General features: G+C 45.4%; 1 protein-coding gene across 3 annotated transcripts in view; it reads right to left on the bottom strand.

Moving 5' to 3' along the window:
* Window positions 1-13,152: 13,152 nt before the first annotated feature.
* The window catches only part of LOC119341555, a 6,128-nt gene continuing 4,850 nt past the window's right edge, over window positions 13,153-14,430 (bottom strand). For 2 of the 3 annotated variants that reach the window (XM_037613428.1, XM_037613427.1), the window contains exon 6: window positions 13,153-13,421. In XM_037613428.1, the coding sequence (XP_037469325.1) occupies window positions 13,333-13,421 (89 nt within the window). In that variant the 3' untranslated portion in view covers window positions 13,153-13,332. Of the gene's footprint in view, window positions 13,436-14,430 lie in introns of all 3 variants that reach the window. The other variant, XM_037613429.1, reaches the window with a different exon arrangement.

Raw genomic sequence — 14,430 nt, forward strand, 5'->3', positions numbered from 1 at the left:
AAGGCAATTCTCGAGCGATCGTTTGGAGGGGGTCGGTAGAATGGCATACTCGGACTTGGATGATGTGGATTACCTTGTTGAAGACAATGTAATGGATGAATTTGCTTACCACCGGAAATGGAAGAGACCCGTGGTAGAATGGCACATTGGCGGTGCAAGCTGGGAACAAAATGCAAATGCTGGGAATGATTCTGGTAACTGGGGAAGAACCCAACAATAGGGAGTGAATTCACTGTTTGAAAGTTATAGCATAATTGAGGGAACTGAGAGCAATCCCAGTTAGTGTCGATGATAACACCTAGCGCTTGTGCGTGCTCTCAAGAACTTGAGCATTTCCATAATCATCAAGATTTTACCAATATCCGTGTCAAGGATCCTGGCAACACAACTTGCTACCATGATGAATGATGATGGATGATGCACATGCAAAGGAAGATAACACTTTCTCAGATTTCACCCTTGGCGAGGCCAAGGAGACAAAATCTGGATGATCGACCGAGAGACATTTAGCACTCCGCTTCTAATGTTCTCCTTGATGTGCTAGCGTAATCCATAGATAATTATGGTTTGATATCTAGAACATCAAGTAAAAGGTCGGACTTCGGGAGCACAAGAATCCATAAGGAGTAACTACGGAGGTAATCCTGCGAAATCCTTATGGGGAGGTGGCCAACTTCCTCAATCAAGATACTACAATAATGGGTCTTCCGGCTGGGTGTGTTGGCCACGACATCCACCTTGCCGGTTATCGAGGGGCCAATATTATAGTTCTTGGGAAATGTTCCAACCATCATATCTGCCTGAGATTCGGATCTGGTTGGTGTCAGGATATTCCAGACTCGTCGAGTCTAGGAAGAAAAATGAAAGTTTGCAACACAAATCGACGAGATGACGTTGCGAGATTCTCGGGAAATGAACTACGATAGCAAGCTCTAAGACATGAGTTGGTACTGCTACACACGTGTGAACACGATGTCCTAGACAAGCATGACCACGTGGTAGTCTTACAATAAAACACTACCGAGTTCTGGTTGGGAACCATCACCGTGGATAACGAAGTCCTTGCATAAGTCATATGATTAGCTCTTATGAGGGAACTTCTTCTCCTTGAACAAATCAATCAGTGGCTTGGTGTGCTCGGGACACATATGGAATGAAGGTTGCAAGTCTCCAGACCATAGAATACTTCGCACGTATGCATGACTGATTTGGGATGATTCCAAAGGAAACAACATTGACTTTCTCGAGTCCACGGCGGCAACTTGCATCCAATGCACATGAACTAGAGGAAGTCATTTCTTACATCCGAACAAATACTTCATGAGCTAGCATGAAGAAAATGCTTCAAAAGTTTCCAACACTAACTTGTTGTCCAACAAGATCATGGAGGAGATAAGGATGTTGTCAATGGGCTCAACAACAATTCATCTGGGTTTCCTTTTAAAAGGAATTCCATAGTTAAGTGAACAAGTGATAGCATTGGTCAGACCCAAAAGATATAATGATGTATGCTCGAGGGATCAACCACGAGTAAGACAACATTACGAATATCGTTGGTACTAATTTGATTTGACGATAGCCCACACTCAAATCAAAGGATTGATAAGACAATAGGTCCAGCAACTGATCACAGGGACCAATCGATGAAGATATCATCTTTCTTCAACACACACTACACAAGAATATCCCTTTGGAACGAACTAAGTCAGGCAAGCTTTTATCTTCCAACTCTCCAAGTTGTTGTCTAGTTTAACCAACTAGCTCAGGGGTATCCAACACGGATTCTTGGAGAAAGGGTGGTTTACAGGATAAACCAACTTGATCACGAGCTCAACATAACAGTCAGGTGACAACCTGGTGATACCTTCGAGAAGATATTCGAAAAATCACGAACCACCGATATGTTACTAAGCTCGAGAACAATCTTGCTTTTTGAGGCAAGACGATATGATCAATAGAGCGAAGATTTGAAATAATCCTAACTCATCGATCGAAGAGTGCACCGAGAACAAGGACTAGGTAGCACAATCGGTCTTAGAATGATGATTCCATAACCAACACGCTAAGAATGAAAGTTTTGTCCTTTAACTACCAAGCAATAGCATTGCTAGGAGTGTTGATTTCACACATCACAATTCATTTGTCGGTATTCCGGTTGCATCAACACGAGGACCGAGGAATGACTAATGATGGTGAGAAGTATCACTACGTCAAAATTCATGAGAGTTGGTGCAGTTCTCATGACAATTCTGACATAAAGGGGGTAATACTCCAAGGTAGAACAGAACCAAAAGCTGGATTGGCATTTGATCTGCGGAATACAACTGCTTTGACCCAATCCTAGATATGGAAGAGGTACTGGAGTTTGTTTCTCCAAGTCATTCAGGACAGAATGGCTTGACGGACCACAAGAGTAATAGGCATCAATAAACGAACGCACGCATACTCTTGACTATCAATTGATAGACGAAGGTCAGTAGACAACTAAAGAGGGACAACTCAAAGGAACATATAACTTTCTGAGTTGTGGATGCATAGATTAGTATGTCGAACCAAGGTCAACATAATTCTTCCGGATAACCCATGCAGAAAGGTTGAACTGGCAGAGTCACAATATAGCATGGAGAACTCATCGAGAGCACTCTTGTTGTCATCTTTTGGTTCAGAAGAACTCCTGCCAAGAATGGTTCATGGTATTTGGAAGAACGATATACCACGGACCTCGAGGACTTTCGCAAAGGTTACTAATAACCTAAGGGAGCTAGCAATTACTATCAACATGAAGTAAGTAGGGTGAATCTCGGGTTCAAAACCCAAGGAGTAGAATACCTACTACTAAGTGGCATCACGGGATGCTTTCGAGAATAAAAGCCAGAATCATCACACTAGGACACAAAACATGGCTAGACTACTAGATGATCCCCTGAGACACATAGGGTCATAATAATAACTCCAACATAAAGGTCGAGGCAGTAGAGTACCTCAACTCAACAATTTGTGTGATTAACCTGGCCTAAAAGACATTGAAACCAGAGGAAAAGGATTTTGCAAATGCATCAGACTCTTTAGAAACCTGGGATGACTCGGACAGCATAACAGCTGTAAATGCTCAGAAAAGATTTGAGACATCCACAAAAATGGTGGCATAACCACTCAGAAGCACAATATCAAGGTCTCGAGATCAATAATTAACATACAGAGGTAGAAACTGAACTGAGGCTTAATCCAACAATCTTATAAGTCTACGGATTAGTAACACGTGATCCTGATGGAAAGAAGAGATAGCCTAGTTCTTAATCCCCGTAGAAGAGAAGATGATGACTCAGATCAGAAGGCCATGAGGTATAAGGAGTAAAAAGAGCCTTACGTTCCATCCCACAATCAATTCCCTTATATAACTAAAGAATTTCTAGACTCAACTTCGACCAGTTTGGCTTGGTAATCCTACAAGCAGTCAAGCTCTGATACCAAAGCTGTCAGGACCCCGACTCAATGCCACATCGATCTAGCATGTAACACCTCATATCACTTTGCGGCCTCACGCACGGTATTCCCACGGGTGTCGCCTTACCTTTGCCCGGGACCGTTTGCGCCTTTTGGCACACGTATATGACAGTGTCGCTAGCATCCATATGATAAGGAGCCCGGGCTGACATGGCTAGTCGTAAACCCAAAGTGGCACTAACTTATAGGGACAGGCATCCATGACCCAGCATCGAACGTGTCGGTCATCAGCGAGTGAATCCAGGCTGTAGCACTGGGCTAGCAGGACTCCGGTGAACCGGGCTGTAGCGGGCTAACAGGACTCCGGTATTCATCGCGTGACATTTCCCCGAAGGGACAGACACAGGAACGAAGAAGGACACATGCCGGCCAGCCTAAGTGTTCCGGAGCAGTAGCAAGCTACCATGGCTCAGTGGAAACACTAGGAGACATTTCCCGGTAAGAGAGGCTACTAAGGATAAACAACTAGATAGCCAGATCCCACACATACCAAGCATTTCAATAACATACACACAATATGCTCGATATGTGCAAATACAACATGGCATCACAACATGACTCTACGACTCAAGTATTTATTCAATAGGCTCCGAGGAGCGAGATATTACAAACACGGGTCTCATGACCCAACATTCAGAGCATACAAGTCAAAGAACATGCGGAAGCTTAACATGTCTGAGTACAGACAACTATAAAATGAAAAAGGCTGAGAAGCCTGACTATCTACCAGATCCTGCCGAGGGCACAAGATCGTAGCTAAGGTAACAAGCTAAACGTCGAAGTCCACGCGGTACTACTAGCGAGACCGAAGTCTCTCTGCAAAAACATAAAATAGGCAAACGTGAGTACAAATGTACCCAGCAAGACTTACATCAGAACTAACTACATATGCATCATTATCAACAAAGGGATGGTGGGGGTTTAACTGCAGCAAGCCAGCTTTGACTCGGTGGCTATCCTGAACTACGACTACAAGTAACTCTTTTGAGGTGGCGCACACGAGTCCACATATTCACCATATCAATACACCACTATGGATCCGCTCCCGTCTCCCTACGAGAACGCCATCCATAGCACTCACGCTTATCTTGCGTATTTTAAAGTATCCACTTTCACTTGTCTATGAACTGATACAAGCAACCCAGAAGTCCTTTTCCGCGGACACGGCTATTCGAATAGATGATGTTAACCCTGCAGGGGTGTACTTCTTCACACACGCTCTCACCACTTACTGCCGTTTACACGTCATGTACTCGGCAACCTTCAAGCGGAAGCCCAACGTGGGTGTCGGCCACGGCCTGCCTAAACACTCAAGTCTCTAGTCCAGGTTTATCGCCTAGTCGGGTTCCATCCATGAGGAGATCCGGCCGGAGTTTCGCTCACAGCCCCAAACAATGTGAACAGGGTTCCCGAGACACCAAACGGGCGCCCGGTACACCGTGCCACGTGCCTACCGCATCACAGCCCACCCCTCCGGTCAGCGCTGCCCATGGCCTCCAGCATACTACAAACACCAGAAACTACTTGCAACTCCTGGACAGAGGACAAGGGTGATCAAGAAGCCGAGAGGGTCCATTGGTTTCGGGCCCAATGCGTGGTAGTAGCTGAATCATGGATCACAAACACAGAACTCAGTTCCTGAGGACGGCTGCAATGAGACAACCCACCATGTACTCCTACATGGCCTCTCACCGCTACCTTTACCAAATCGTGTTCACACACTTAGCTCACACACAGTAGGACATATTCACACACCTCTGATTCATTCCCGATGAATCAGACCTGACACAACTCTAAGCAGTAGCAGGCATGACAAACAAGCAAGAATGAGTAGGCACAACAGGGCTCAAACAACTCCTACTCATGCTAGTGGGTTTCATCTATTTACTGTGGAATGACAGGTCATGCAGAGGATAAAGGGGTTCAGCTACCGCAGCAAGTAACAGATGAATCGTTGTTGTCCTAATGCAGTAAAAGAGAGCAGGAGCGAGAGAGTAGGATTGTATCGGAATGAACAAGGGTGTTTTGCTTGCCTGGCACTTCTGAAGATAACATTGAGTCTTCATCAGTGTCAACGATCACAACGTCGGAACATCGTCTACCGGGAGGGAACAGATACCGGCAACAAAGAAGAAATACAATCAATGCAATGCACAATATGATGCATGCTCATGACATGGCAATATGAATGTGTTTGAGCTAATGCAACTAGCAACAGATTAAATGAAGTTGGTTTGAATACAAGATTCAAATTCAAACTCCATATGTGATTATTCAAATGCCATTTAATTGATTTGTGCTATACATCAGCTATAAGTTGTTCTAACATGCATGAAAATGGTACAGATGGATTCCTTGAATTTTTCTGATAATTTTTCATATATAAATTATTTAATTTGGAGTTACGGTTGAATTTCTATGATTTTTAGAAGTTTATACAATTTTCTGGAATTTATAAATCATTTCCTAATTTATTTTAATTCCAGAAAGGAATTATTGCGTCAGCATGACCTCATGCTGACCTCAGCAGGTCAGCGACCGCCGTCCAGGTCAAACTGACCTGTGGGCCCTGCGTGTCAGTGTCTGGGCTAACTAACCTAATTAAAATTAACCCTAACTAACTTGGTTAGCCGGGCGGGGCCCGCATGTCAGTGAGTCAGTGGCTTAACTAAAATTAGTTATTAACTTAACCAAAAGTTAGCAGGGGCCGGGCCCACACGTCAGTGACCCAGGGGGGTCAAATCCCTGGTCAACCGGGGCTAATCCACCGGCGTCTAGCCGCCGGCAACGACCAGACGCGGTGGAGGCTCGGGAATCGCCCACAGGGCACGATTCGAGCTGCGGCTAGGCGCGTCGGAGTGCCCTCGCCGGCGCGCGTCGTTAGGTGGTGCTAGCCGGGCCTGGGGTAGCCGGAGTCGACGGCGGCGAGCTCGGTTGCGGCCGCCGGAGCTCGGGTGAGACACGGGCGACCACTAGGGGGCACGGGAGGGCGAGCTGCGGCATGCAACGGGCTCGTGGAGACGTTCTGAGCACGATGGTGTACTCGGGTGAGAGCTCCAGTGGCTGCAGTGACGGCGGCGACGAGGTCAGCGGCGGCCGGAGCTCGGGTTCGGCGGGCAGCTAGCTAGGGGACGAGAACGGAGGGGGCGAGCAAAGAGAGGAGATGAGGAGCTCACGGGGAGTCGGTTGAAGAAGACGGCGAGCTCAGGGAGGCCCTGTGGACGACGAATCGGGCGGCGACATCCGGCGGCCGTGGACGGGGAAGAAGGGTCGCGGCGTCGTCTTGGGGTCCTCCGGGCTTGCGTGGGTCGGCGGAGAGGTGTTTGGGTTCTAGGCGGAGCTCGTGGGCTGGTCAGAGAAGCGAGGGGGAGGCGGTGGCTGCGGCAGCAGCAAGTGGCGGCGACGGGCTCCGCTCGGGCGCGTGAGGGAGAGAGAGCAGAGGAGGGGGGAGGAGCGAGGGAGAGCGCGAGGGGTTCCAAGGAGAGTGAGAGAGAGGCCAGGGGTGTCGTGGCGTCTCCAGGCGCATCCAGGAGGGAGGCAACCAGGCAGGAGGTGGCGCACGGCGGCGCGCGCGGCCGACAGGCAGCTGCCTGCCTGCTCTGGCGGGAGGAAGCAGGTGGCTGGCACGGGCCAGCACAGTGCTGGGCCGGCCAGCGGGCTGCCAGGTAAGGCCAGGTAAGTTCTGCTCTGTTTTATATTTCTGTTCTGTTTTATTTTTATTTAATCTTTTGCCACTGTTTTAAATTTAAAATAATTCAAACAATGCCAAAAGCTCCTCTGAATATTTTTATTTAGCTAGATGGACTTTTCCAAAAGCTCATAAAATATTTCAGGGGTATTTGAAATTATATTCTAGTTATATGAATATAATTCAAATGCAAATAGCTTATGATTTAAATTCAAAGTCCCAAAAATAAATCCTTAAAAATGTTCAATATTTTTGGTTTGGATCAAAACCCTTGCCAAAAATATTAAACATCTCAGAAGAGCATTTTGGAACAATGAATGAGATTTTAGGGTTTTTGCCCTTCTTTTATTTAGGGTTTTGAGGCTTCTAAATTCCTCAGTTCAAGTTTCAAAAATTAAAACATGATGCACAGATGGAAGCAAGCATAGGTCAGGCCAGAACTAGGGATGTGACAGCGAAGCACTGGGAATTAAGTCAATCGGATGCTCAGTCCCTCGAATGGATGGTAATCTCGGTGGCACGTCTTGTGGAAAGACGTCAGCGAACTCCTGCAGAATGTTAGTGACAGCAGGAGGCAAAGAGGAAGGTACATCCTCAAAAGAAAATAATGCATCTTTGCACACAAAAGCATAGCAAACAGATTTGCTGAAATCTGGATCATCAATATCAGATTTGGTGGCAAGTAAACACGCACTTTTCAATTTAATTTCAGAAGCAACACTAGATGGTTTATTATTAGGCTTCATTTGTTGCTCAAATTATTTTGCCACAATCTGATTTTCACTCTTATTTTTCTCCTGTTTTGCTTTATTAGCTCTATTAATATCATCTTTCAAAATAGAATCAGGAGTTGTAGGAAGCAAAGTAATATTTTTATCCTTATGAACAAGAGTATACTGATTGTTTCTACCATGGTGTACAGACTTTTTATCAAATTGCCATGGTCTACCAAGTAATAAGGAACATGCTTGCATAGGTACCACATCACAATCAACATAATCAGCATATGTAGAGATACTAAAATGCACACGACAGTACGTGTTACCTTAACCTTGCCGCTGTTGTTGAACCATTGGATGTAGTAAGGATGTAGATGTGGTCTTGTGGTGAGAGATAGCTTTTCCACCATCTCTATGCTAGCCAAGTTGTTGCAGTTCCCTCCATCTATGATGACGCACACAGAACGTTCCTTCACAACTCCCTTTGTATGGAACAAATTATGCCTTTGATTTTTCTCAACTTGTGTGACCTACACACTCAAAACACGTTGAGCAACTAAACATTCATACCTGTCAGCGTCTTCAGGAGCCATGTATTGCGTCTCATGATCAGAACCATCTCCACTGTGTTCTTCACTTGTAATAAGAGCCAAAGTCTCCTCATCATAGTCACTAGTGAACTCATACCCACCATCCTCGGTAGCAATCATCACACGCTTAGATGGGCATTCTCTCGCATAATGACCTCCACCCTTGCAACAATGATAAATAATATCATGTGTTTGCCCTGTTGATGCCATGGATGAAGAAGAGCTCTGTACGGGACCGGAAGGTGTACTCCTGGCAGGTGGTGGTGGTGGTGCTTGTTTTCTTGTATCTCGGTTGGAATTGGCGGCTGAAGTCAGTGGTGCTGTAGTAGGACGTGTGGGAGTAGAGGATGTACGTGGTGTCCATGATGAAGGTCGACCTGCAGAAAAGTTAGTTCGCGCCAATGTCTGTCGATCCTGCACTTCACGTTCAGCTTTACAAGCAAGATGGAATAAACGAGTGATATTAGTATACTCCTTATACTCTAGAATGGTCTGAATCTCTCTATTTAATTCACCCATAAAACGTGCAAGCATAGCTTCATTCTCCTCAACAATACCACATCTAATCATGACAGTTTGTAATTCCTGATGATATTCTTCTACAGAATTTTTTCCTTGTCTTAAACGCTCCAATTTTTGAAGCAATTCACGTTGATATATGGTGGAACCCAACTAGTACGTATAGCAGTTTTCAAAGCAGCCCAAGTAGCTGGAATATGATATAATCTACAATGTTCAGACCACCATACACATGCAAAACTAGTGAAAGCACAAACAGCGGCAGCAACCTGTCTCTCCTCGGGATATTGTAAACATGTAAACGTTGTTCAGTTTCTAACTCCCAAGTAAGATATATATTAGGAACATATCTACCCTCAAATGGTGGAATATTCAACTTCAGTTTAAGAATATGGTCATTATCTCGTACCCGAGGTGGTGGTGCAGGCCTACCGTTGTGAATATATACCTGAGGTCGACCTACTGGTGGTGGTGCTGGTGGCTGCACGTAGTTCTGATTTTGATCAACCTCATCCTCATAATCGCCCGCATAATCATCATCCTCCTGGGTACCACCAGCAGCAGTAGCAGGAGCCAAAGAAGCATCAACAATAGGTACAGCAACACCAGAAGTTTGGCCATCCTCAAGAGGAACATGCTTCGCTCGTCCAAACTGATTCAGAAGGGGGTGTTGTTGTTGTCGTTGCAGAGGTGCGATAGGTGCAGCCGACGGTGGTTGTGGAAGACGCGTGAGCAATTCGTTAAACTTGTTATCGAGCTTTGTTTCAAACGTCTTCTCAATGCCATCTATCTTCTCCGTGGCTTCTTCAAATCTGTTTAGCACATCTTGCACCTGTCCACTCATCATTTGCTGAAATTTATCATGTAGTTGTTTATTCGTCATGGTCTCCCAATCAGCCTCATCGGCTTGTGATCTTGCCATGGTTAGCAGCAATAGAAACACACAAGAATATGATCCTACAGACTACTAGGAAGTGGTGGTGGTGTGTCACAAACCCGTCAAGTGAATCTCAAATTCTTATCAGTTCTTACCCAGCAGCAGGTGGTGATCGGCAACCGTTGTAGTCAAAATTCTCAAAGCTTGGATAGAGTGATGACCAGGCGGTGTCAAACGCACGACGTAGATGCATGTGGAGCTGGGAAGGCTTATAATATGGTAGCAAAAAGGATCAGCAATAATCAATTCAGAGATGCAAAGTTGAATAAACGCTCAACGACGGTACTGTGCTAGTCCTAGGCTAGACCGTACTAGAGACGCGAGCCTAGAACACTAACAAAATCACGGCGCGGCACATAATCAAGGGAGGAGCACACTCAGATTTTTTTTTCACTTTTTGTTTGCACTTTTTTCCTCTTTTTTTTTTTGCTCTGCAACAATTTTTTTTCAAAAAAGTCTACAAATGGTCTAAAAACTGCCTAGCCAGAATTTTCCAGACTTAGTTTTTTTTTGAAACTGGAACTATTTTTCTACTGCGGGTAGCACAGAAGTTGGGGAGTCCGACTTGGTCACGTCTCGTAGTATCGCGTGATCTGGAACTCGTAAATAAAGGAACAAATATTGGACTCGGACTAGGACTGGTGGCGTAGATAAATCTGGTGGAACTCGGACTGGTGATGATGGTATATGATGGGCAGTGAAGCACGGACTGGTGGCGAATATATGATGGAAAGATATGGCAGCGGTGGTGGTATATGGATACGGACTGGTGGTGGTATATGGATACGGATTGGTGATGAATAAGCGGTGGTGGTAGATGGCAGGGGCGATGATGATAGTTCGGTGGCGGCGTGACAACTTATGACCAGAACTCAAAACTCTAAAAGACTAGACGCTAAGACCAGCAACTTGACACGACGATGCAACCGCAAATTCAACAAAACAAATACAGAAAAGATTATGCAAAGGCTCAGATTGGTTCAGGTAGGATGAACTAACCCTAATTGTTTTTGGCTTTTTCATGGACTATAGGTATGAAGAAACATACTCGATCTAAACTATGAAAAACAGTAAAATCTCACCGAGCAACCTGAAAATCGGATACCACTTGATAGAGGCAAAGGTGTCCCGTCTTTCGATGAGATGGTGGCTATCGTTTTCTGTGGGAGTTGACCTTGACGATCTGACTACGAATATGCGAGACGTCGTGCCTTAGCAATCACTAAACCAACTTCCGAGGGGTTATTGACCACGCCGGAGCACGATCAACCTGACCACGAGGTTCTATTTTCCTGCGAGCAAATGAAGAACAAGCAAGAAACTAAAATTGCAATTTGGATATTGCGAATATAAGAGGAAAGCTTTATTAATGAACGTGGGGTTCTGAGACGACTTTGTCTGGTCGTTGAACACAAACGAAGTACGCGAAGTTGCGGCTATGCGAACTTTTAATCTAAACAAAACCGAAAGTCTAAACGGTGCCCTAAGGGATGTATATATGGAGGAAGAGGGGGGGATTTCGTGGCCCTTGGGGAAGGGGTCAGAAACCAACCCTATCTCTTGTTTCTCCACACATACGGACTCTAAAAATAGCCTATACTTATGTATTTCAAAATTACATGGACCTGGCCCAATAATAAGGTGACGCAACACTTAGAATAGCCTCTGGACGAAATTTATGAAGTGGCATCTTGTATATTTCGTCCAAGGCTTCATGCACTCATTATGGTGGCTTCAAACTCCTGAAATCATCACTTGTAACTTTGTTCTTGTTCCCCTTGTGCATGCCATCATCTCCATGCTTGGTCTTGCTCCGGTGTTCTTCCCTCTTATCCATGCTAGGCCATTCATTTGTAAGCAAAACAAATGTATCCAATTTAGGCAGCATCATATTCTCATGAACATTAGAATCATTACCAAGAAATGGAAGTACCTGATAATTTAATTGGCATGCGTGAGCTCTAGTTACTGGTCCAGTATATGTAGCAGTAGGGGCTGTGGGTGTAACAATGGTATTGATGTCCTCATCAACCTCCCAATAAGCTTCACCTCATCACTTCGGTTAATCCAATTTAAGACGCTTCTCACTTTCACTACAATATCATCATTGCTTGGGCTTGTGTCAAAAACCATGGCCTCCTCCCCTTCATCGGCATTTCCATTCATAAATGTCGCCTTGTCCAAATAATGCACATTCACTAGTTTATCCATCTAAAAACAATGGAAAACAAATTGAGTCATCCATGAGCCGGCCATTTCATATGGATGAACTATCTACAATATGCATACTTTCAATTAAAGAACTTGTATACCTTAATCATAGCATTAACCCAAACCCTAACCCTAACCCTTCCCTAACTAAATCACTAACCCTTACACAAAATCTAACCTCTCACAACAATGATTGACACACAATACTTAAACAAAACATAAATGCACAAATGCAAGAACTTGAGCAATAACTAGGGTTTGCAAAACTAGTTGATTACAACAAAATTAGGTGATTCCAACCAACCAAAAGAAAGGGGAGTGGGAGAGGTACCTTGGGTGATGCAAATGCCCCGGATCCACCAGACAAATCTCAAGCAATGGAGGTGGATCTAATGGGTGCTTTGGTGGAGGAGAAAAGGGGCAAGAAGGCTTGAGCTCACGGGGGAGAAGATGATTGGGGGGATGGGTGGTGCGTGGGCCCCACCACCTTATCCTCCAAGCGACCCTACCGCCAGGGACCCTGGCGGTTGGGTGTACAGACCTACCGCCGAAGACGTTGGCGGTAGGTTCCTTTGCCACACAAGCAGTCGTTAACGGCCGTCAACCACCCCTACCGCCAGCTAGGGCGGCGATAGGATGTCAAAAGCTACCGCCCGGGGTTCTGGCGGTAGCAGAAAGGGTCATATCTCAAAAAAATTACAGACAGGGTCAGATCCAGGAAAACTAGCAAAAAAGGGTCAAAAAAACGAAATTTGACCCCGGATGGAGCCAACACTCAACACGAAGACCCCATGGATGAAATCGTATGCATCGCCGCGCTTGCACTCGCCCTTGCGGAAGTCCGACCACGTCATGCCGGAGTAGCAGTGCCGGCTCGGTCCCTCCAGCGCACGCGCACGCAGCTAGCCAAGCAACCACATGTGAGCTGACTGATTTTCCCAGTCAATCCAAGTATTCATGCCGTTTACACTTAAAAATTATATGTAATTTAATTACCACACGTTGGTCTATTCATGTTTAACAAGATGAACACCGATGTTGTCGTAATTCTGGTCACAGTGTCTGTTTCAAATATTTGTTGCTTATGCAAAAATTAACCAAGTATAACATCTTAAAGTCCTGCTTCTTCACCTTCCTCTATGTTATGTAATTCGATAATAAAGCTCAGTGTTCTCTAGCTTCTTCTTTTTCGAGACCACCTTCTCCTTGTTCTTTTTTTATAGTCACCTTCTCCTTGCCCTGCTTAGAATCATCTGTTGTAACATCCCTGGCATCAGTATGCAACATTGATAAATTTATGCTAATGAAAAATATACAAGGTACAAAAGAAGAAGCAAATAGATAGTTTGTAGAAATGAAACGTATATCTTTTATGGTTCAGAAGAACACACTCCACCACCATTATCATTTTAAAATGTTTGCCTCTTGTTTTCTCTAACAAACCCACAGACAGCATAGGAAGCACACTACCAATAAAGACATCGTGACGGTAGAGACCGCTCAAGGGAGACGGCAGAGACCGCTCAAGGGAGAGGGAGGCAGCGTCGGCGGCAAGGGTCATCTAGGGTTATTGGGGAGGGTCATCAATATAATGAGCAATAACAACTCTCTATCCCTAGCAAAACTTGTTTACGGTACCGCGAACCCTTCGAAGGAACAGACCCGTGAACCGTCCCACAAATGTTTGCGGGACACGTTTACGTGATATGTCCGCGCCGGAGGGCTCGCGATACCGCAAGTTTTTCATAGCTTCGTAAATTAGAGACTTCAACAAAGAAAACTGAATGGAATCATAATATAAATATGAATGGTCCGAAAAGCAATTCACAATACAACAATCGTTTTCGTTACAACAAATGTTCAAATTTGAATAACTATTACAACACCACATTGTTCGAATCATCGGACGAAGACGAAGACGACGAGGACGAACTCCAATCCATCTATAAAATGCACATGAAACACCCTTGAATTTCACCTGAACCTACTCCAAGCCAAAATCGAGCACAAACCCGCGGGTCTTGGACATACCTCGCCTGAAGCCGGCCAAAGCAAAACCGCGCTGCACCGCCCCTTTCTTCTCCTCGCTGACAGAAGCAAAGCCGCGCCACGGCCTTCCTCGTACGCGCGCGGGCGAGCCCCACCAATTACGAGGCTCACTGGCGACCAACCGGATCCACCAGCTACAAGGTCGTGCGCCAAGCAACGGGGCAGGATCCATGGCCGGCAGCGGCCACGAGGCGTGGACACAAATGGGCACCC

The sequence above is a fragment of the Triticum dicoccoides genome, chromosome 7B (genome assembly GCF_002162155.2).
Source record: "Triticum dicoccoides isolate Atlit2015 ecotype Zavitan chromosome 7B, WEW_v2.0, whole genome shotgun sequence".
NCBI classification, from domain to species: domain Eukaryota; kingdom Viridiplantae; phylum Streptophyta; class Magnoliopsida; order Poales; family Poaceae; genus Triticum; species Triticum dicoccoides.